Source organism: Columba livia, chromosome 27 (assembly GCF_036013475.1).
Source record: "Columba livia isolate bColLiv1 breed racing homer chromosome 27, bColLiv1.pat.W.v2, whole genome shotgun sequence".
Lineage (NCBI taxonomy): Eukaryota > Metazoa > Chordata > Aves > Columbiformes > Columbidae > Columba > Columba livia.
In genome coordinates, this window is record NC_088628.1 from 3,294,368 (window position 1) to 3,316,045 (window position 21,678).

The 21,678-nt window shown below is 47.3% G+C and overlaps 1 protein-coding gene across 1 annotated transcript; it reads left to right on the forward strand.

Annotated features, from left to right (window-relative positions):
• Window positions 1-1,148: 1,148 nt before the first annotated feature.
• Window positions 1,149-21,255, forward strand: TIMM44 (translocase of inner mitochondrial membrane 44). The gene is made up of 13 exons (XM_065042643.1): window positions 1,149-1,451; window positions 3,102-3,206; window positions 3,698-3,868; window positions 4,934-5,014; window positions 6,417-6,566; window positions 7,382-7,521; window positions 7,756-7,841; window positions 9,582-9,674; window positions 10,019-10,143; window positions 12,083-12,133; window positions 13,536-13,625; window positions 14,874-14,984; window positions 19,987-21,255. The coding sequence occupies exons 1-13, from the start codon at window positions 1,149-1,151 to the stop codon at window positions 20,104-20,106; spliced, it is 1,626 nt and encodes a 541-aa protein (XP_064898715.1). The 3' UTR covers window positions 20,107-21,255.
• The last annotated feature ends 423 nt before the right edge of the window (window positions 21,256-21,678 follow it).

Sequence of the window (21,678 nt, forward strand, 5' to 3'; positions counted from 1 at the left end):
GTTTGTCTGTGGGGTTTTTTTTGGGAGCGTTTTGCTGGGTGCAGGCAAAAAGCAGGCGGTGGGTTATTTCACCTTCTGCAATAAATATCGTTTTAATAATGCAAATTAAAAGTGGGAATTCTTGTGGCGGGAGGGCTGAAGCTTTATGCCAAAGACAGGGTTTCTTGCCCTTAGTTTGAGATGCGTGTAGCCACCAAAATTACACTTCTTACGGCAATGGGAAATTAAGAGAATTCTTATCGATTGCCTCTCACTGAGCTGCTTTATGATACTGCAGGAGAAATTCTAAATGGGGAAAAATAGCTTGAAATAGCCCTAATGGTTATTAGAATAGTACAATGGGGAGAGGCTGAGGGAGCTGGGCTTGTTTAGTCTGGAGAAGAGGAGGCTTAGAGCTGAGCTCAGCACTCTCCAGAACTACCTGAAGGGCAGTTCTAGCCAGGTGGGGATTGGGCTCTTCTCCCAGGCATCAGCAATAGGACAAGGGGCCATGGGCTTCAACTCTGCCAGGGGAAATTGAGGCTGGAGATGAGAAAGCAATTCTTTGCAGAGAGAGTGGTCAGGATTGGAATGGCTGCCCAGGGAGGTGCTGGACTCACCGGCCCTGGAGGGTTTGAAACTGAGATTGGCCATGGCACTTAGTGCCATGATCTAGTCAATGGACTGGAGTTGGACCAAGGCTTGGACTGGATGAGCTCTGAGGGCTTTTCCAACCCAGTCCATTCTGTGATTCTGTAATGTAGGAAATAAATATCACAACTTGGCCTCTTACTCTTCCCTGTCAGCATCAAGTTAGAAACACCTTCTGCATATTTCAAACCATCCATTTTTACTCTCGCCTCTTGTTTTTTCAGTCAAGAAAATCGCCTGTAAGAGGTTCCTGCCCCTTCCCTCTTACCCCTCAGTTACAACCCTGGAAACAGTTGTGGGATGAAAACTCGGTTGTAGTTCGTAATTTTTTTATATTACCTTTTGCAAATAATTAACTGTAAACTGAACCTCAAACCAGCCTTGTTACTGCAGAAAACGTACCGAGGAAACACGGGCTGTGGCCGCTGGGGGGAGCACGAGGAGCAGATACTTGGGATTTTGTATTTTGAAAGGAAAAAAAAAAAAAAGATCTTATTGCATTTTGCTTCACAATAAAAATGTCGTTAAAACGTTGTTGGCGTTTCCTTGTGGGAGGTCGGGCCCTCGCCGGCACAACGGCGCTTTACCGGGGCCGGCACGGCGATGCTGGGGGGGTGTTTTACCTCCCGGGTCCGGCACCTCGATGCTCTGGGGGGTTTGACCTCCCGGTGCCGCCTCCGGTCCCGGTTCCACCGCCGGTCCCCGCTCCTTCTCCCGCCACGTGGCCGGCGACGACGCGTATGAATGACGTCACCGCGCGGCGCCGCACGAAGGTGACACGCCGGGCGGGCAAGATGGCGGCGGCGGGCGGCGGCTGCCGGGTGAGTGACGGCTCCACCGGGGCTGTGGCGGTTTAACGAGGCTGTGGCGACTCCAACGGGGTTGTGGCGGTTTAACGGCGCTGTGACGGCTCCACCGGGGCGCGGTGCGGCTGCGGTGGGGCGGCGGGAGGCAGCTGGGAGTGCAGCGAGGGGGCTGAGCGCCTCGGCGGGGCCGGGCCCGGTGCTGGTTCGCTCCCTTCTCAGCGTTTCAGATTCAGTGGTTTTCTGTGGGAAAAAGATAAAACACCAAACATGCTGCGTGTAACTGTGAGGACAGAAAATACTCCACAACAGTTTAGCACGTAGCACAGCCCATTAGCGCGGTAACTGAGGGCAAAAAGCTCCTCTCCGGGAGGTTACTGCAGTAACCAGCTCAGCATCTCGGTTTTGCAAGTAATAGGGTTTATAGTTCTTAAAAGAAAGAAAGAAAAAAAGTATTTAAATACTACCAACGTTGAATTTAATGGCTCATTATTTTATCTGTTCATTAATAAGGAAATCAGTGAAGGGTGTGCAGTAAAGACTTTTCACTAAAAATAAAACTACCCCCCCTCTAAGGCATTTACCAGTCAATATTTGCAGCCAAGCAGAACTTCTCATCAAGACAGACATGCAGAAAGATTCAAATGTACATTCAGAACAGCAACAGCTCGGTGGCTGCTGAGGTACCGGAGCTGCGGGGGACGTGACCCGCGGTCCCGGCGCTGCTCTGCCCCTCCGTGTCCCCGCTTGCCCGGTGTCCCCAACAAGGGACAGCCCGGAGCGCTGCGGGACCTCCAGCGCCTTCCCCAAGCAGCTCCCCCTTGGCCTCCTGTGAGCTTTTCATTGAAACGTTCAGTTCTTCCCCTCAGTCGAGCAGGTGAACCCGTGCGAGAACTGAACGCAAAGGTTCTGGCTTTACAAGTCACTTTGTAGCCTGACGTGCTCCGGAGGTGGTTGATCCTCTGTGCCCAAAGCTGAACGTGCGATTAAGCATCTCTGTGTGTTTTGGGCAAGAGCTGCAATCAGTTAAATCCAGCAGACGGCCTGGCCCGAGTTCTAACGCTGTTCTGGGAGTTAATAGAGGTGTTTAAGTTATGCATTTAACATTTAGGTTGTTCTTGCTTGCTTCAAAGCCTGGCCTAAGCGCTGACTTGGGCAGCAAGGTTTAAAGATAGGCTGTGGGTAGCGTTTCCTTTCTTGATATCGACTTGATACTTTAATCTAGTGGAATTTAGTGGTAGCTACAGAGGTAATAGGAGGGAGCCAAATTTCAATGATGTGATTTAATAGAAGTGTAGAAACCAGTGAATTAATGCAACGTGGGCCAGCAGGACATACGGGACAGTTAAGCCATTCCTTCTCCTCAGAAGGCTGGATTTAGCTTGTGGTGTTTGGCGGTGCCATCACTGAAGCCCCAGGCCCCGGTCCAGCTCTTTACAAAACCCGTTAAACACCGAGGAGCTTGATAAAGAGATAGACACATTGTTAGTTTGGACAGAGAATTAAAGATTCTCAGTGTTTCTTCTCAGCCTCCAGCATTTCTTGGCAGCACTTGTGCATTCCCATGAAAACCAGTGAATAGTGTCTATTTGCCGCGTTCTTTCCTCCTTGGCTCTGTAATATCGCTGCTGTGTTTTGCACTGACCCGATCTTGCGTTTTCGTTGCAGAAATGTCTCCTCAGCGGCGTATGGCTCATATCCAGCAGATACCCCGTCCCTGCGCTCCACGGGGGCACGTACAGACTGAGCAGACCCATTTCAGAGCTCCAGCAGGTTGGTGAACCACTGCGTTTTTTCTATTTCAAACCAAAAGTGATTTCCTATTAGATCGCTGATCTACTGGATGTCGATGTGTTTCTGAGAAGCACCAGTTCCAGGTCAAAAACTTCCACTTCAGGTATATCTGATGAATTCAAGGATTTTCATAGTAGCTGAGTCCGAGTGACAGAGTTCAGGAGTGATGCTCTGGTAACTTCACCTACCAAATCATTTAAGCCTGAACTAACCTGTGCAGTTAAACTTCCCCTGGAGAAGCATCTTTTTAATGTCTGTATGGATGTACTTCATGGGGCATTAGATATATTTTGGCCATCGGGCTGTTCTGAGGGGAAGCTACTTCGTTTTCAAGTGAGCTGTTTGTTTTTTACGACATTTAATTTCATTAGAAGTGACCCAGTGCTTGGCTTAAGTAAATCTACCAGCTTTGATGCTCGTTTTAAATTTATGTCTCTTTGGATTCTACAACATGTAATGGTTTTCTTTAGTCTAGATGCTACTCTTCTGGAGGAAGAAAGGGGTTTATATCGGGTTTTGTGGAGAATATCAAACAGGAATTAGCAAAAAACAAGGAGATGAAAGAAAGTATTAAAAAATTCCGCGATGAAGCCAGAAAGCTGGAAGAATCCGACGCGCTTCGAGAAGCAAGGAGGAAATACGTGAGTCTTCCTCATGAATCCCTTTGATGGGTTTTTTTTCAGCCACCGAGCTGTTATTGCCTTTATAGCTACCACTAAATTCCACTAGATTAAAGTATCAAGTCGATATCAAGAAAGGAAACGCTACCCACAGCCTATCTTTAAACCTTGCTGCACAAGTCAGCGCTTAGGCCAGGCTTTGAAGCAAGCAAGAACAATCTAGATGTTAAACGCCTAACTTAAACACCTCTATTAACTCCCAGAACAGCGTTAGAACTCGGGCCAGGCCGTCTGCTGGATTTAACTGATTGCAGCTCTTGCCCAAAACACACAGAGATGCTTAATCGCACGTTCAGCTTTGGGCACAGAGGATCAACCACCTCCGGAGCACGTCAGGCTACAAAGTGACTTGTAAAGCCAGAACCTTTGCGTTCAGTTCTCGCATGGGTTCACCTGCTCGACTGAGGGGAAGAACTGAACGTTTAAAGGAAAAGCTCACAGGAGGCCAAGGGGGAGCTGCTTTGGGAAGGCGCTGGGAGGTCCCGCAGCGCTCCGGGCTGTCCCTTGTTGGGGACACCGGGCAAGCGGGGACACGGAGGGGCAGAGCAGCGCCGGGACCGCGGGTCACGTCCCCCGCAGCTCCGGTACCTCAGCAGCCACCGAGCTGTTGCTGTTCTGAATGTACATTTGAATCTTTCTGCGTGTCTGTCTTGATGAGAAGTTCTGCTTGGCTGCAAATATTGACTGGTAAATGCCTTAGAGGGGGGGTAGTTTTATTTTTAGTGAAAAGTCTTTACTGCAGACCCTTCACTGATTTCCTTATTAATGAACAGATAAAATAATGAGCCATTAAATTCAACGTTGGTAGTATTTAAATACTTTTTTTCTTTCTTTCTTTTAAGAACTATAAACCCTATTACTTGCAAAACCGAGATGCTGAGCTGGTTACTGCAGTAACCTCCCGGAGAGGAGCTTTTTGCCCTCAGTTACCGCGCTAATGGGCTGTGCTACGTGCTAAACTGTTGAGTATTTTCTGTCCTCACAGTTACACGCAGCATGTTTGGTGTTGTTTTTTTTTTCCCACAGAAAACCATTGAATCTGAAACAGTGAAGACCTCAGAAGTGATTAAAAAGAAACTCGAAGAAATAACCGGTACAGTGAAAGAGGTAAATCCCAGCCATGGAGGAACCTTCCCCTGAGGCAGTTTTGTGTTTTGGCTGCGTTTCAATTATCGCCCCTTTTTCCTTGGTGAATGGTGGTCGTTACTGCATAGGTGATCACCATTTTGATTCTTTAAGGCCAGAGTTATTAACAAAGATACAGTGATAATGTATGACAAATATCTTACTCAGTGTGTTGGGGAAAAACCTGTTAGAAAGCAGTGTAGGGGAAAGGGACCTGGGGGTCCTGGGGACAGCAGGGTGAGCATGAGCCAGCACTGGGCCCTTGTGGCCAGGAAGCCAATGGTACCTGGGGTGGGTTAGAAGGGGGTGGTCAGTAGGTCAGAGAGGTTCTCCTGCCCCTCTGCTCTGCCCTGGGGAGACCACACCTGGAATATTGTGTCCAGTTGTGGCCCCTCAGTTCCAGCAGGACAGGGAACTGCTGCAGAGAGTCCAGCGCAGCCAGCAAGATGCTGAAGGGAGTGGAGCATCTCCCGTGTGAGGAAAGGCTGAGGGAGCTGGGGCTCTGGAGCTGGACAAGAGGAGACTGAGGGGGGACTCATTCCTGGGGATCAAGATGGAAAGGGGCAGTGTCAGGAGGATGGAGCCAGGCTCTTCTGGTGACAACCAGTGACAGGACAAGGGGCAATGGGTTCAAACTGGAACACAGGAGGTTCCACTTGAATATGAGAAGAAACTTCTTGGGGGTGAGGGTGGCAGAGCCTGGCCCAGGCTGCCCAGGGGGTTGTGGAGTCTCCTGTGCAGACATTCCAACCCGCCTGGACACCTTCCTGTGTAACCTCATCTGGGTGTTCCTGCTCCATGGGGGGATTGCACTGGATGAGCTTTCCAGGGCCCTTCAACCCCTGACTTCTTGGGATTCTCTGTGCCCTGCGATTCCGCTCAGATTGGGAGACTGGAGATGCTCCATTTGACCAGCAGAGTCCTTTTCACCCCTTGTGTAAAGATCCTGGCTCTGTTAACACAACCCAAGTGATGTCAATGAAGACGGTGGATTGAGAAAAGCGTTTCAAGATTTGTGTAGCAGAGAAATATCTCAACCTCTTCATAGCTTCGCTTAAGAAGCACCTTATGGTTTCAAAGGAAAGGGCTGGAGTATTTTAACTCTGCATCACTGCTCCTTCTCTAAAGAAATACTTTTAGAAATCTATGGGTAGCAGCTCTTACAAATGCGTGTGGTCCTGTGAGTAACCAAATCTGTTCTGCACAAAGGCGTTGGGTGATGCGCAGTTTACCGGTAAATCTCCGCTGTGCATTCACCTTAGCTTTGGTTACTCTTGTGTGTGCGTTAGGAGATCTATAGCATTCATAAAAAGGAGTTACTCAAAATAAATTTTCACCCGTTTCACCTGAAATAACCTTTTATTTCCATTGTCTTTTGTGGCAGAGTTTGGATGAAGTAAGTAAGAGCGATATTGGCCGAAAGATAAAGGAAGGTGTGGAAGAAGCGGCAAAAACGGCGAAGCAGTCTGCGGAGACAGTGACAAAAGGAGGGGAGAAATTAGGCAGGACTGCAGCCTTCAAAGCTCTTTCTCAGGTCTGTACATCCCGTGCCTTGGTAGGACCCAGCGCTGCGGGCGCAGCTCGTTAACACAGAAATTACCTGCGACTTTGTGCCGAGTATGAAATTCAATGCAAAAATCTTACAGCGAGACCTTGCGAGCCGTTGGAACAAGCTGATACGTTCAGATGTGTTTAGTAGGTCTGGCGTTCGCTCGACAACCCCAGAAAAGTGTTAAGTCTCGAGCAGCTAAATTGCGTTCCCGGAAAACCTGGGTGCTGTGTTTGTGGAGCAGGGTAGCACATGTCTTCTGCTAAACCCCTATTTGCTTCCAAGCTATTTTCTCCTTTAGAAGGTGTGGATAAGTCCATAAAAAGCGAGTCTCGCTCTTGTTTTGGGGAAAGCAATGCTTCTATTTAATCTTGGGCTTAGAACCTGGATTTTATTGACCTTTTAGGTGGCTTTGCAGTTAATTATTGATGTCTTGAAGTTTTTCTTTTCCCTTATATGAATCATTCTTCCTTTTACCTGGGGCTTGTCATTCTGTCTTGTCGGGGCTGATATTCTTGCCTTCACTGACTCCATTTATTCCAATTTAAACTCTGTGGAGGTTACATTACCCATTATCAGCCATCAAGTTTGACTGTGCCCATAGTTCTTGCTATATTGGTTCATTTTTTGGGGGTTAATTAATTAATTAAGGTCTTGGTATTGGTGTGTTTGTCAACACACAGCAAAGACATTTGCTGAGGGAGGGAGAGGAGAACAACTTGTGGTTTCTTTCTGTTTTTCAGTTCCTTGGAAATGAGGGGGAAAGGTGAATCAAACTAATAGTGATATTTTCCTTTCAGGGAGTAGAAACCGTTAAGAAGGAAATAGATGAAAGTGTTTTAGGGCAGACTGGTCCTTACAAACGTCCGGAGCGACTCCGGAAAAGAACAGAATTCTCAGGCGAGAAGATTAAAGAGGAGCGAATATTTGAAGCTAACGAGTACGTATTGAATGTAATTTAGAATGAATAATTCTGTATATGATTTATTAAACCTTTAAATCTTAACTATCTATTGGTCAGGGATGGTTAAAACCCAAGTACTGCAGTGAGGGTGTGACCTTGTAGAGCAGGTTGGTCTGAGAGCAAATGTCCAGCATAAGCTGATGATACTGAAGTTTCTCATAGTGAAACCCAGCACTTATAATTCTATTATACGTCTTCTGTGCTTTCTAGAGAGGCCATGGGAGTGGTGCTGCATAAAGACTCCAAATGGTATCAGCAGTGGAAAGATTTCAAGGACAACAACGTGGTCTTCAATCGTAAGTGTTCCAAAGACAAAGGAGTCGCACGTTATTTTCCCTCTTCTGATTCTCGCTGTGTTGGATCCGATGCCATCTGTGCAACTAGTCTCAACATAATGCAAATCCCAGCCGGCTTTTTGGTGCTGTCGCTGTTGCTGGGAGGTGGTGTGAATGGGACGTGGGCGGAGGTGACAACACCGCAGCTTTTCCAAGCTCCTCCATCTGTGTTTGGACCCTTTCCCCGGTCAGGCGTTGCTTTTGATCATTCTCTGCTCCTGCTTTTGCCATTGCTTAAAGAGAAATGAACTCTTGTTCTTTTCTTCTATTTATTTTTCTTCTGTTCAGCTCTGCTCTGGCACAGGGCACGTGTGCACACATGCAGATCTCTTCACCCTGACCTTGAGCTTAGAACAAAGAAAAATGTTGTATTTAGCGAACTAGTTTCTGTTTTCATCTGCTTAGAACTCAGGGATGTGTGGGACTTTTGTCTCCTCTCTGTTTCTTTTGCAAAACCTAAATAATACTGAATATCTGTACCGTGGTGAGCGGTTACTTTTGATAGTTATTTAGACACTTAATGTTTCTGAAAGGCATCGAGAAGCCTGAGACCAGAATCCTTCAACAAATCAAAAGAATCACTGCCCTTGACTGCAGGGTTAAGGTGAGGGAAAAACACACTATAAAAGCGCAACATATAATTAGCTTTGGGTTGTGTTTCTTCCCAACTTCTTATAAAGCGGAGCTCCTTGGGAGTTCTCCAAGAGCAGGTTTTTCCATGCCATTTGTTAGCCTTTCCAAGGAGAGATGCTCACAGCAACAACTCCCCACCTGCTGCCTCCCCTGCTCCTGCGCCATCTGCACCAGCTCTCCGCATTCTCCACGTTTTATGCCTATTTCCAAGGCTCTGCTTTCACATTTCAGGCACCGTTGCAGATGTGGCTGCCTCGGCCTCTCCCTTTATGGTACCACCTGCACCAACAACACCGTGTAGTTTCTTTTTTGGAAGGAGCAAAAGCTTCAGGGCAGGATTCCAAATGTTAATTGACATGTCGGGAAGAATCTTCCCTGCAGGGCCCATTATCCTGCAACCACCTTCTGCAGTTCTGGTCCATCTGATCATGTCCAGAGACAGATAATGAGTTGCTTGAGCCCTTGGTTTGTTGCTACAACGTCTGCTTGCTTAAATTACTTTATGTTTTTGCTTCACCTCTATTCTTATTTCTACCTTTGAGATTTTGCTTTGCAGGAGTTTTTCTTCCCCATCAGTGCCTTCTGTAGTTTGGGGACGTGCTTGACGTGCTTTCTTAGCAAGGTTGAGGAGTACATAGAGCTGCTTCAAACTGCATCTTCACTGATGTTGTCCTATTTTATTAAAAATTGGCAAGGCTGAAGGTCTGTTATTGATTTCCTCCCCCTAGTTAAACTTTCTGGGGTTGGTTTCACATCGCGCTCCCCCTTGTAGCAGATTGAATCACGGGGTGTGAGCAAGTGTAGTGTAATTTCTGTCCGAAAATCTGCATAGGAGGTCCGGAGATTCTGGCAGCTGAAGTCAGAGAAACCATCATCCTTATGACAGTTACTGATAGTTAAGAACTTGGCAGGAAAATGAGGAAAGTAAGTTTTGAAATGGATACTTGTTAATTAACAAAGAGATGTAGAAAAGAACGAGCAGGTTTGATCTGCGACCCGTCGCGTGTTGTTTCCTCAGTCGGGAGCGTCGCGTAAGGACCCTGCTGCTCATGTCTCCTCTCCTTTCAGGGTTCTTTGAAATGAAAATGAAGTACGATGAAAGCGACAACGCGTTCATTCGAGCTTCCCGAGCTGTCACGGACAAAGTCACTGACTTAATAGGTAATGTTTCCTCGCTGTTGTGGAAATGCGTCTTTAGCCTGTAGCTCTGTTCTAGTCCCTGTCGGCGCTGCCGCCCTCCGTGCGTTCCCAACCTTTGGGACAGATTCTGGAGCTTTATGGCAATTTGCACGCATCATTATCCAGTATCACGCAGCGTTGCAACCTGCTGCTGGATGCAAAGTGCAGTGCGATGACAAGCGCTTGTGTGGGATAAATCTCAAGCCTAACTTAAAGTCTGCAGTTGTTCCCAGGTCGTCCTTCCCTCTGGTATAAAACCAAAGGGCTTTATCTTGTTTTCTGGCAACAGTTGCTGTACCACCCGTCTCACTGAGCTGTTTTATTAGGTGGATTGTTCTCGAAGACAGAAATGTCCGAGGTTTTAACAGAGATACTCAAAGTGGATCCATCCTTTGATAAAGATCGTTTTTTAAAGCAATGTGAGCGAGATATAATCCCCAATGTCTTGGAGGTAAGCTGGGGGGAGAGTATGATGCATTTGGTTCATTGTTTTCCTTTACTATAAAGTTTTCTGATGCTACAATTAAAAGGTGGAGCAGTATTTACTTTTCAATCATCCAGCTTTGCACAGAACATGAGATAACCTTGGGAAAAGGAAGTCAGATCCCACGTAACTGTTTAATTTAAAACCGTATTTCATCATTTAGTAGACTAGCACATTTTCTTTCTTTCTGACCTGGAAAACAATAAACCATCTTCTCCCATGAGAAATGATTTGGGCATCGGGGAGATCAACCTGAAGGAGGCGAATGAACAGTACTGGGCAAATGCTGATATCGGATATTGATAAGGGAAATAATTTAGTGTGTATGCACTGCTGGATTCTAAATGATCTGAGACTGCTTGGGAAGAAGAGCAGGTCATGACAGATGATTCAGTGACAATATTTCAGGCACTCGTCAAGGAACTATGCGGAACTTAATGTTTTAAAGTGTAAAACCACTCAGAGGATAGCACTGATGAAAGATGGGACTTAAGTATAAATGGATATAGTTCTCGCTGTAACTATGTCAGAAAAGACAGACTCAAAGTAGAGGATTTTAAGACGTACGGCAGAAACTGTTTTGAGAGATTCATCTGAGACTGGAAAAACTGAGGCTTGAAGAGAGAAACAGATGCTAATAGAGAGCAGAGTGTTGTTTTCTCATCCTACAACACAGTGCATATTTGTATCGCAAATTCATGCATGCTAATACACATGTAGAAATATTTATGATACTCCTAGGCGTGAGCTAGCATTATAGGACGAATAAAAAATAATTTGATGCTTCCAAGCATCTGAACTGATGCGCAGTTGTTTTTGTCACTGCTGTCTTTGCAGTGAGTGACTGTGTATCAGATATGTGGCTGGAACGGTGGTGTCGGCAGCGAAATAATCCCAGAATCCCAGGATGTCAGGGGTTGAAGGGCCCTGGAAAGCTCATCCAGTGCAATCCCCCCATGGAGCAGGAACACCCAGATGAGGTTACACAGGAAGGTGTCCAGGCGGGTTGGAATGTCTGCACAGAAGGAGACTCCACAACCCCCTGGGCAGCCTGGGCCAGGCTCTGCCACCCTCACCCCAAACAAGTTGCTTCTCATATTCAAGTGGAACCTCCTGTGTTCCAGTTTGAACCCATTGCCCCTTGTCCTGTCCCTGGTTGTCACCAGAAGAGCCTGGCTCCATCCTCCTGACACTCCCCCTTTCCATCTTGATCCCCAGGAATGAGTCCCCCCTCAGTCTCCTCTTGTCCAGCTCCAGAGCCCCAGCTCCCTCAGCCTTTCCTCACACGGGAGATGCTCCACTCCCTCCAGCATCTTGGTGGCTGCACTGGACTCTCTCCAGAGAGACAGAACCTGCTTTTCTAATGGTGCCGTGTCACAAATCAAGCTGCAAAAAAGGGGCTCTTGACTCTCAGGGAACGAATTTTGCACAGGAGAGGGGTTTTCAAACTGTAGGCAGCTGCCTTACGGATTCCATCACATGTCAAGATTTATAGACATTATATTGAAAAACACCCTGTCACATTTAGCTGACTTGATTTTGAACTCCAGGCATCTGTCTTGTCATGAATTCCAGGTGTTTATCACACAGCGGTTTAAAGAGAAACCTTTTCAGGAGTTGCCACGTGATTCTTCTGTTCATTCTGTGCCCTGAACTCTTCAGAGTCTTGAAAACTATGGATATAATTCTGGTTTGTTCTCCTGCTTCTCTTAGATCCAGCATTTCTACCCATTGTGCATTCTGCTGGGTTTTTTTGGCCAGGAAGGTTTAAGATGTTAATTATTGAGAGGTTTATGTTCATCTGACTCAGACGTAGGATTTCAAGCATGCTGCTGAAAGTGCTGATAATTTCAGCTCTCTGATATACGAGGTGTTTTAAAACGTCCATGTTTTATTTGATTTTTAGGCTCTGATGTCTGGAGAGCTTGATATCCTCAAAGACTGGTGCTATGAAGCGGTAAGTGCAGCTACTAAACATGCCTGGAAAGGTTGTTTCTCTCTTGTAAGTTGGTGCTTTATTTGCCGTCCAGCTCTTTTGTTGTACAAAAACTGGGTTTCTTTTTGTACTGGGATAGATTTTCAGAATTGGATCCGCTTCTTGAAACAGCGACTGTGAATTGATTGTGATTCGGTGATTGTATTGGCCGCTTAACTTTATGAAAGCCGATCATTTCCTGACATAGGTGGGAATTTGTTCTGCTCTTCGCTTTGCTCCAAAATAATTGTGTTGTAGGCAACACACACCCATCCTTGTTCTGCTTGTAAAGAATTTAACTGCTTTAAGTGAATATTCTTACTGATCACCACCAGAGGGCTGGAAATGCTTACACCGGAAGAGCCTTTCTGAAATTCAGTTTGGTGTTTATTGTTAATTGCAATTAGCATCTTTATAACAATATTCCAGTATGTAAGAGTAAGAGATTTAAAGCAATATAACAGTAAAGTTCTTTATTGCTTCAAGCAACCTTTGAAATGACACCAGAGGACTCCTCTCAGATCTCTCGAGGGTAGTAGCAGATATCTTGCGGTTTATAAGGCAAAAAGTGAACCCTTCTAAGCTTGTTGTAGCTGCAAATTAAGCTCATAAATCAAGAATCATCTGTAAAGTAAGCCAAGGGAGGAGATGGGGGTCGTATTAGAATCCAGGAGATAAAAGGCTCTTGAACAGAATCATTAAGTTTGTGCTACTGGTCACTGAAGTGTCGGAATAAAACCACTAAGGCAAAAACTTATTAAAAATGTAAAAAGATGTGGTTCCTCGAGCTGCGTCCTCGGAATCCCTGCTCTGTAACTCCGGCTTCGCTGACTTTGCCAGTGACTTCTGTTGGATATTTGCATTTAAACGCTTGCGTTGAGGGTCAGAAGCTCCACGGTGGGGAGGCAGGTAGGGGCTCCCTCCTGTTTGTTCCATACCTGCCAAGAATCCAGTGATGATGCTGGAAGCAAATGGAAATTCCCCGTCCCCAGCAACCGCTCTTGATGCATAAATAACACAAATAATGAAGCGCGTGGCTAAAAGGAGCCAGGAAATGCTGGGCTGCCTCCAGGGGCTGGCTGAATAGCAGGAACATAGCTTGGTTCCCAGACTGTTTCTCCTCGCCTGCTGTCAAATCGCAGTCTTGGCTATCAGATGTACTCGGTGTACGTATTCTGTTGTGAATCACGGATCTCCTGGCCAGGGGCAATGGGATTTTTAGTGAGAATTTGATTCCGTGAAGCCCAGAGTGTTTAATACCTCACAAGACATACGTGTTCAGCACATGCTTTTCTTTTTAGTGGTTTCCTCTAAGCAGAAAACACCTTTTTCTTGGTGACGGAACAAATTCAAACGTGTAACACAAGTTTGTTGCTTCATTTAGACTTACAGCCAGCTCGCCCATCCCATCCAGCAAGCCAAGGCCATGGGGCTGCAGTTCCACTCCAGGATCCTCGACATCGACAACATCGACGTGAGTGGCCTTTTCTATATTGTTTACTATGAGGGATGAATCTTTTTGCATTTCAGTTAATAAGCTCTTTATATATTTAACAGAGCGACCTTAGAACAGAGAAAAAAAATCCTGTCAAACGAGGTTCTCACCTTGAAGTCTTTGTGTTAGTTATTTTTAGATAGTTCAGTACAATTTCATGTCGAAGGTTCATTTAAAAGCAAGAGGAAAAAGCTTCGGTTGAGGTGCTTTCTTCAGAAAATGTTGTTTTTTAAGGGCAGGGTTTCTTCTACTTTTGGTTTCATGGAACAGAGCTTGTTCATATTTCCCAGTTTTTTGGGCTTGGAAGAACTGAAAACTTTCAGAACAATTTTGGGAAAGCTCTTAATACAGGGAAAGTTTTTGGGAAAACACTTCTCAGTAATGCCTGCAGCATCTGTGTTAACAGAGCAGGTACAACCTGTTGAAAATAACCAGAGTTAACTAGATTAAAACAACTACTTGAGGAGAAGGCAGGATGAGCATGAGCCAGCACTGGGCCCTTGTGGCCAGGAAGCCAATGGTACCTGGGGTGGGTTAGAAGGGGGTGGTCAGTAGGTCAGAGAGGTTCTCCTGCCCCTCTGCTCTGCCCTGGGGAGACCACACCTGGAATCTTGTGTCCAGTTGTGGCCCCTCAGTTCCAGCAGGACAGGGAACTGCTGCAGAGAGTCCAGCGCAGCCACCAAGATGCTGGAGGGAGTGGAGCATCTCCCGTGTGAGGAAAGGCTGAGGGAGCTGGGGCTCTGGAGCTGGACAAGAGGAGACTGAGGGGGGACTCATTCCTGGGGATCAATATGGAAAGGGAGAGTGTCAGGAGGATGGAGCCAGGCTCTTCTGGTGACAACCAGTGACAGGACAAGGGGCAATGTGTTCAAACTGGAACACAAGAGGTTCCACTTAAATTTGAGAAGAAACTTGTTGGGGTGAGGGTGGCAGAGCCTGGCCCAGGCTGCCCAGGGGGTTGTGGAGTCTCCTTCTGTGCAGACATTCCAACCCGCCTGGACACCTTCCTGTGTAACCTCATCTGGGTGTTCCTGCTCCATGGGGGGATTGCACTGGATGAGCTTTCCAGGGCCCTTCAACCCCTGACATCCTGGGATTCTGTGTGATTCTGTGAGAAGGTGTGATTGTTGGCCCTGTCAGGCCATAGCAGTTGTGTTAAATACTTGATGCTTTTACATTAATCCACAGAAGTTGTCTGTTTTCTGATGGAATTTTCTCCCGTTGCAGCTGGCGATGGGGAAGATGATGGAGCAGGGACCAGTTTTAATCATCACTTTTCAAGCTCAGGTCGTGATGGTCATTAAGAACCAGAGCGGGGAGGTGGTGGAAGGTGACCCGGTGAGTGATGCTCATGGTCTGCACATGGTTTCCCAGTTCTTTTCTTTCTCCCTTTTCTTTTCATAAAGGGCGCTGTAAGAACAGAGCACAAAGGTGGTTGGTAAACAGGGTAGGAGCTGGAGTTATCAATGTAATTTGCAGGAAAATCACTGCGAACAACTGGGAGCACAAGTTTTTAGCTGCTGTCTCCCTACACTAATACAAAATATCCTACAGCACCACAAACCTTTCCTTATCAACACTCTCCCGTATCCAGCCGTGTTAAATTCCATGGTCCAGGGTGGTTTGTGGAGCAGATCTCTGTGGATTCTGCGTTGTGGTTTCGCTTTTAATGCTGAGAGTCCAGCCGGTTGTGCTGTGAGCGATGCTGGACCGAGCCTGTCAGATGAACCACAAAACACGCTCGTTACTGGAGTTAATGACACAGCCAGCTTGAGGAGCCCGTGTGTTCTCTGAACACCGTTCTCCAGCGGCTCCCTGTCCAGACAGCTCTGCCTCGCAATACTTAAGTAGCTTAACGACATATAATGTGGGATATTGTGAGATGCTTGGAGCTGGCAGTTTCTAGCAGACTTCTGTTAAAATGAATACATGCATTTGATAAATATTGGCTTTTTGCAACCGTTCTCTTCAGTCCAGGCTGTAAGTTTCCAAAAAGCAAAAAAAAAAGGGACTAATTTTAATGATGGGGCCCATCTGGACTGATTTACAACCTGTCACTTCGACTGCAGGGGAGGAACAGCTGATATAGTAATTTCTTGCATTAAATTACCACATTCCTAGAAGATGGATATTGATGTGATAATTATTGAACAGGATATCAAAGTCTGTTTGCTGCCTGATTTCTCTGGAGCAGCAATAAATCAAGGAGATGCATTAAAATTCTCCACGGGAAACAAAACTTCGGTTTTAATCAAATGTCAGACGCAGGCTGGTGACTGTGATTCGGTGTTAACTGCTGAGCTGCTCCTGCAGAGCGCCGAACAAATGACCTTCTTGGGAAAAGGAGGAGCCTCCAATTGTAAGTTCGCTAAACAGAAATCACATGCTTGGAAGTGCTGGTGTGTTTTACCTCGTTGCAATGGTTGAAATTCCTGCCGGTGTGATGCAAACTCGGCCCTGCTGAGATGTGGAGGGGACAATAACGTTGGGGTTCCCCATGGGGCACCGCAAAATCCATCTGGGCAAATGAGACCTTAGACAATCACAGAATCCCAGAATGTCAGGGGTTGAAGGGACCTGGAAAGCTCATCCAGTGCAATCCCCCCATGGAGCAGGAACACCCAGATGAGGTTACACAGGAAGGTGTCCAGGCGGGTTGGAATGTCTGCACAGAAGGAGACTCCACAACCCCCTGGGCAGCCTGGGCCAGGCTCTGCCACCCTCACCCCCAACAAGTTTCTTCTCATATTTAAAAGGAACCTCTTGTGTTCCAGTTTGCACCCATTGCCCCTTGTCCTGTCACTGGTTGTCACCCAGAAGAGCCTGGCTCCATCCTCCTGACACTCCCCCTTTCCATCTTGATCCCCAGGAATGAGTCCCCCCTCAGTCTCCTCTTGTCCAGCTCCAGAGCCCCAGCTCCCTCAGCCTTTCCTCACACGGGAGATGCTCCACTCCCTCCAGCATCTTGGTGGCTGCGCTGGACTCTCTGCAGCAGTTCCCTGTCCTGCTGGAACTGAGGGGCCACAACTGGACACAAGATTCCAGGTGTGGTCTCCCCAGGGCAGAGCAGAGGGGCAGGAGAACCTCTCTGACCTACTGACCACCCCCTTCTAACCCACCCCAGGTACCATTGGCTTCCTGGCCACAAGGGCCCAGTGCTGGCTCATGGTCACCCTGCTGTCCCCAGGACCCCCAGGTCCCTTTCCCCTACGCTGCTCTCCAATAGGTCGTTCCCCAACTTACACTGGAACCTGGGGTTGTTCCTGCCCAGATTCAAGACTCTACACTTGCCCTTGTTCTATTTCATTACATTTTTCCCTGCCCAGCTCTCCAGCCTGTCCAGGTCTCTGATGGCAGCACAGCTTCCACTGTCAGCCACTCCTCCCAGCTCGGTGTCATCAGCAAACTTGTGACAGTCACTCTATTCCCTCGTCCAAATCATTGATGAATATATTGAATAACACCGGCCCCAGCACTGACCCCTGAGGCTCTGCACTGGATCCAGGCCTCCATCAAGCAGTGCTGAGTAGTCAAGGGGAGCTTTTTAAAATGAGGTCCTGGAGGACCGGGAGGCAGGATGGTGTTTGTCACAGCAGATCGGGGGATTAAAGGACAAATTTTCGCCTTGTGTGCATGGCCAGGGTAGAAATCAGCGTTTGGGAGTCCAAGCGTTTGCTCTCTTGCTGTGAATATATGCAGCAGCACGCACTGTATGTTGAGGATTGAGATGTACCCTATTAATAAAAGCACCGGATCAGAAGCCCAGAAATCTCTCAGCTTTAGAAACGTGGAATTTTGATGTTTCATCACGTCTCGTTTCCCTGCTGCAAGATCCCCAGCAACTCCCAGCTTACCCACCATTCGGAAATCCCGTGTTGAAGAACGTGAACTTGTCCGGGTGTAGCAGAGCTTTGATGCAGAAGCGCACAACTAAATTGCGATTCCTACACAATCCCATGAATTTGACTTTGAAAATCACAAAAATGGTACAAATTAAGGGTCTGATGCTCACACCCATTTCATCTTGAGCTTATACCTAGTGTTTTATACTCAGGAAAGGTGCTTTTTGCGTCGCTGTGGCTAGTACAACAATGTACAGCCTGTCTTGAGCAGGCAGAAGTTTGGGTTTTGTTCTTTTGTCCCCTCTGCCCTTCTGACACATCCCAAACATCCGCATGACTCAAGGTTTCAGTCACTTTTACTGCTGCTCAGCAGAGCTGAAGCAAGTGAATCTTCTGAAACACTGAGCAAGGAAAAAAAAGGCTTTATGTGATATTTCTAAAGCGTTAGGTTTGTAATGACTGGTCTGGGACAGAAAGTCTCCCCCCTCACATTTGTGTACCTAAATTATAACTTATAAAGATTCACAGATTCAATCAAAAACGTAGCGGTTAAGTGCACATCTGGGAGCTGAGCCAGCGCACAGTCTGATCCCCCGGTGATACTTGTTATCTAGGGAGATATTCTCAGCGGTTAATGGTTAAATGATAAAATGGAAATAAGCTTTGATTTGGGTGTGTGACCCCCGGCAGTGCAGGCTCTCGGCACTGTCCTCTGTGTCACACGAGGCCATGGTGACTCTTGGGGAGTTGTTTTCATAAGTGATGGCCCAGGAGGTGCTGAGATGCAGCTTTCGTCCCTATTCACTTGGAACTAATCTGTCGGCGTTCTCATTACAGCATCACAGGATCCCAGAATGTCAGGGGTTGGAAGGGACCTCAAAGCTCATCCAGTGCAATCCCCCCATGGAGCAGGAACACCCAGATGAGGTTACACAGGAAGGTGTCCAGGCGGGTTGGAATGTCTGCACAGAAGGAGACTCCACAACCCCCTGGGCAGCCTGGGCCAGGCTCTGCCACCCTCACCCCAAACAAGCTTCTTCTCATATTTAAGTGGAACCTCCTGTGTTCCAGTTTGCACCCATTGCCCCTTGTCCTGTCACTGGTTGTCACCAGAAGAGCCTGGCTCCATCCTCCTGACACTCCCCCTTTCCATCTTGATCCCCAGGAATGAGTCCCCCCTCAGTCTCCTCTTGTCCAGCTCCAGAGCCCCAGCTCCCTCAGCCTTTCCTCACACGGGAGATGCTCCACTCCCTTCAGCATCTTGGTGGCTGCGCTGGACTCTCTCCAGCAGTTCCCTGTCCTGCTGGAACTGAGGGGCCACAACCGGACACAAGATTCCAGGTGTGGTCTCCCCAGGGCAGAGCAGAGGGGCAGGAGAACCTCTCTGACCTACTGACCACCCCCTTCTAACCCACCCCAGGATGCACGCACCAAGGATGGAAAAGCTTATTGTGTTTTTCAGTCTGACACCCTGTTTTCAGTCTGAACACCCTGTTTGCCCAGGGAAGGATTGATATCAATTAATTCTGCCCTGCAGAATTAATACCAATCTGTGGCTAACACTGTGACTGGACTTCATATAATCTGATTTTCATTGATAAATTTGGGTTTTTTTCACTCTCCATCTCTCCTCAGACCTGAGAATGATAATTTGTGGTCAGACTGCAGTGTGAGCTGGGGGGGGCCAGGCAGGTTACACCTAAACCTGATTGAAGGTTACAGAGAGCAGCACAACCTGGCGGCTGAACCCATTTGAAACCAGAAATTTATATTTTAAAATAAGGTCAAATATTATCAAACTTGACAGCGGTGCCAGTTAATGTATGTCAGCCAGAGATAACCTGGAAACCCCAATTCTATTTTTCTGAAATCAAAAGTGAAACGAAGGAATAAACGTAACAGTGGAGTCAATGATACTGTTAAGCAGCGTTCTTTGTTTTATCAGCGCTGGGGAGCACTGGGGATCATCCTCCATCAGTGCTCCAGCGACTGGATGATGCTCTTGTGTTGCTTATATTCACATGATTATTACATATGCATTACAACTTTGACATACAATACATCTATACTAAGAAATAATTGATTATGTTAGTTATAATTGTTTAGTTTCTTGCTTACAATACACCTATTAGTTATTAGTTAAATATAAACTAAGCACTGTGCTTCTAAACAATGTGTCACTTCAACTTCTGTCTCTTGTCATGCAGAAGGATCTAAAACTCGTTTTGCAGGGGGTCAGAAAGCGTTGATCGTGTTAATTGGTTAATGATGGGTAGGTCTTTTGTAACTGAATCACAGTGAACCTGAATTCGGCAGCTTCTCTTCAATATTTGTTCCTGAGCGGGATAAGGTTCTAACCACAATCTAGTTTATGTTGCTGGAGTTCTCCTTAGTTGGGAGCCTTGGGCTTAGAACCAGAGGGCAAAATCATGATACAGGAAGCTCTGAGCTTAGGAGGTCGGTGACCGCGTGTTTTAACGAGAGGCTTTTCCTTCCAGGACAAGGTTCTGCGGATGCTGTACGTGTGGGCGCTCTGCAGGGACCAGGACGAGCTCAACCCCTACGCTGCCTGGAGGCTGCTGGACGTTTCCTCCTCGAGCACCGAGCAGGTTCTCTGAGCGCAACCCAGGGCTTTCCCGTTCCTCTCGCCCGGCGCCGCCGCCTCCGGCCGCGCACCGACTGCTGCCAGATCCATTCCTCTGCACAACACCGGGCCGCTCGGTGCGCCCTCGTTAACACCAACCCCCGTAACGAACTGGACGACGTGGCTGCCTTACGCTTTGCTGTGTAGTACCGCACTGTAAGGGCGTACGGTGGATCTCAACGTGAATGCTCTCAGACACTAGCAGCTGCTGTTGGCTCCTTTGTTAATTGTGGCCGAAGGAGGCCGGTTGGGGTCCCGTGTGTTTCCCAGTGGTGGACAGAGGTGGGTATTGGAGAGGGAGATGTGCCAGGTCTAGTTCCCATCCGCTGTCATCCTTTGGTGGCCTCACAGCATCTCTTAAAATATCTTAAAGGTGCTTTGAAGGCACGTTGTCTCAGCTAACGTACATCTCATGTTCACAACTTCACCAGTAAACCTTCCGGTGCTGCCGTGTCTTGCACTTTACCGAACCAAATACAATCGGGACTTTGCACATGACTCGTTGGGTTGGGAGTGTTGGAATCATCTCCCGGCCACTTGCAAGGGTGGAGTTTGCTGCCAGTGATAATATTTGTATATCCACAGGGGGAATATTATCATTTCTGGTGTTCTGTTCATTGTGTCAAGAGCGCACAACTGCGTTTCTCTGTTGGGTTAATCTGATGGTGGGAAGGCGATGGGCTCTGAGGAAGCAGGCAGAGGGTTAGAGATGGACAGAATAGCAGCAAATATGTAAATAAAATGCAATAACAGGCAGAACGTCACTTCTTGTAGCTCAGGTATTATGTGACATGAGAAAAGAGGGTGCAGTTCACACACGTACTGCAGAACACGCATGGTTTCTTCACCAGATGACTTGCGATTCGGGGGGTGGCACTTGGGGAAGAGCTGCTGGCACACACGGACTCTGGGGTTTGGGCTTTGCTGGAGGTTCAGGTTGGGGCTGTGATGTGGGTCGATCCATCTGCCTCCTCTTAATGGAAAGTCAGGTTTGGGGCGAGAAAGAAATCGATTGTGGAATAGGAAATCAAAGCACTGATGTGCTGCCGTGTTCTGCCTGTGCGCAAACCAGGCTGATGCAGGACAGCACTTCCTTGACATTAAAGAGAATAATTGCCAGTTCTTCCTTCGTTTCTGAGTGTCTGGATCGGTTCCTTTGAATGGAAACAGGATTATCTCACAGCCCTTGGGTGAGACATCCACCTTTAGCAGTTTCTTGCGATGAGTGCAGCAAATTCGATAGCAGAATCTGCCCTTTTCTCTTAGAAGATGCCTGGAGCTGCTGCCACGCCGGGTGTTCCTGCTCCCTCCTCACCACACAGTTTTCTTGCTGCTGCATTTTTGGCTGAAGCGATTTCAGAATGTTTACTCACATATCTTAAGCACTGGTACACAAACCGAAGATCTGAGCAGGATAAATTCCGCACTGCAGGAATCGGCTATGGAATAAGGAACCCCTCGGAAGCGGTGGGTGGATGCTTGACGCCTCATTTGGTGGGGCTCTTTCTGGGACAGGTCTCATGCAGCATCTGCGTGCGGTCTGTGC

What these genes read in the sequence shown, in the direction of transcription:
- TIMM44 (XM_065042643.1), top strand. Translation starts at nt 1,149, where the DNA reads ATGTCGTTAAAACGTTGTTGGCGTTTCCTTGTGGGAGGTCGGGCCCTC. An exon ending in CCATTTCAGAGCTCCAGCAG is followed by an intron (nt 3,207 to 3,697) that starts GTTGGTGAACCA and finishes GGTTTTCTTTAG; the next exon opens with TCTAGATGCTACTCTTCTGG. An exon ending in CGAATATTTGAAGCTAACGA is followed by an intron (nt 7,522 to 7,755) that starts GTACGTATTGAA and finishes TGTGCTTTCTAG; the next exon opens with AGAGGCCATGGGAGTGGTGC.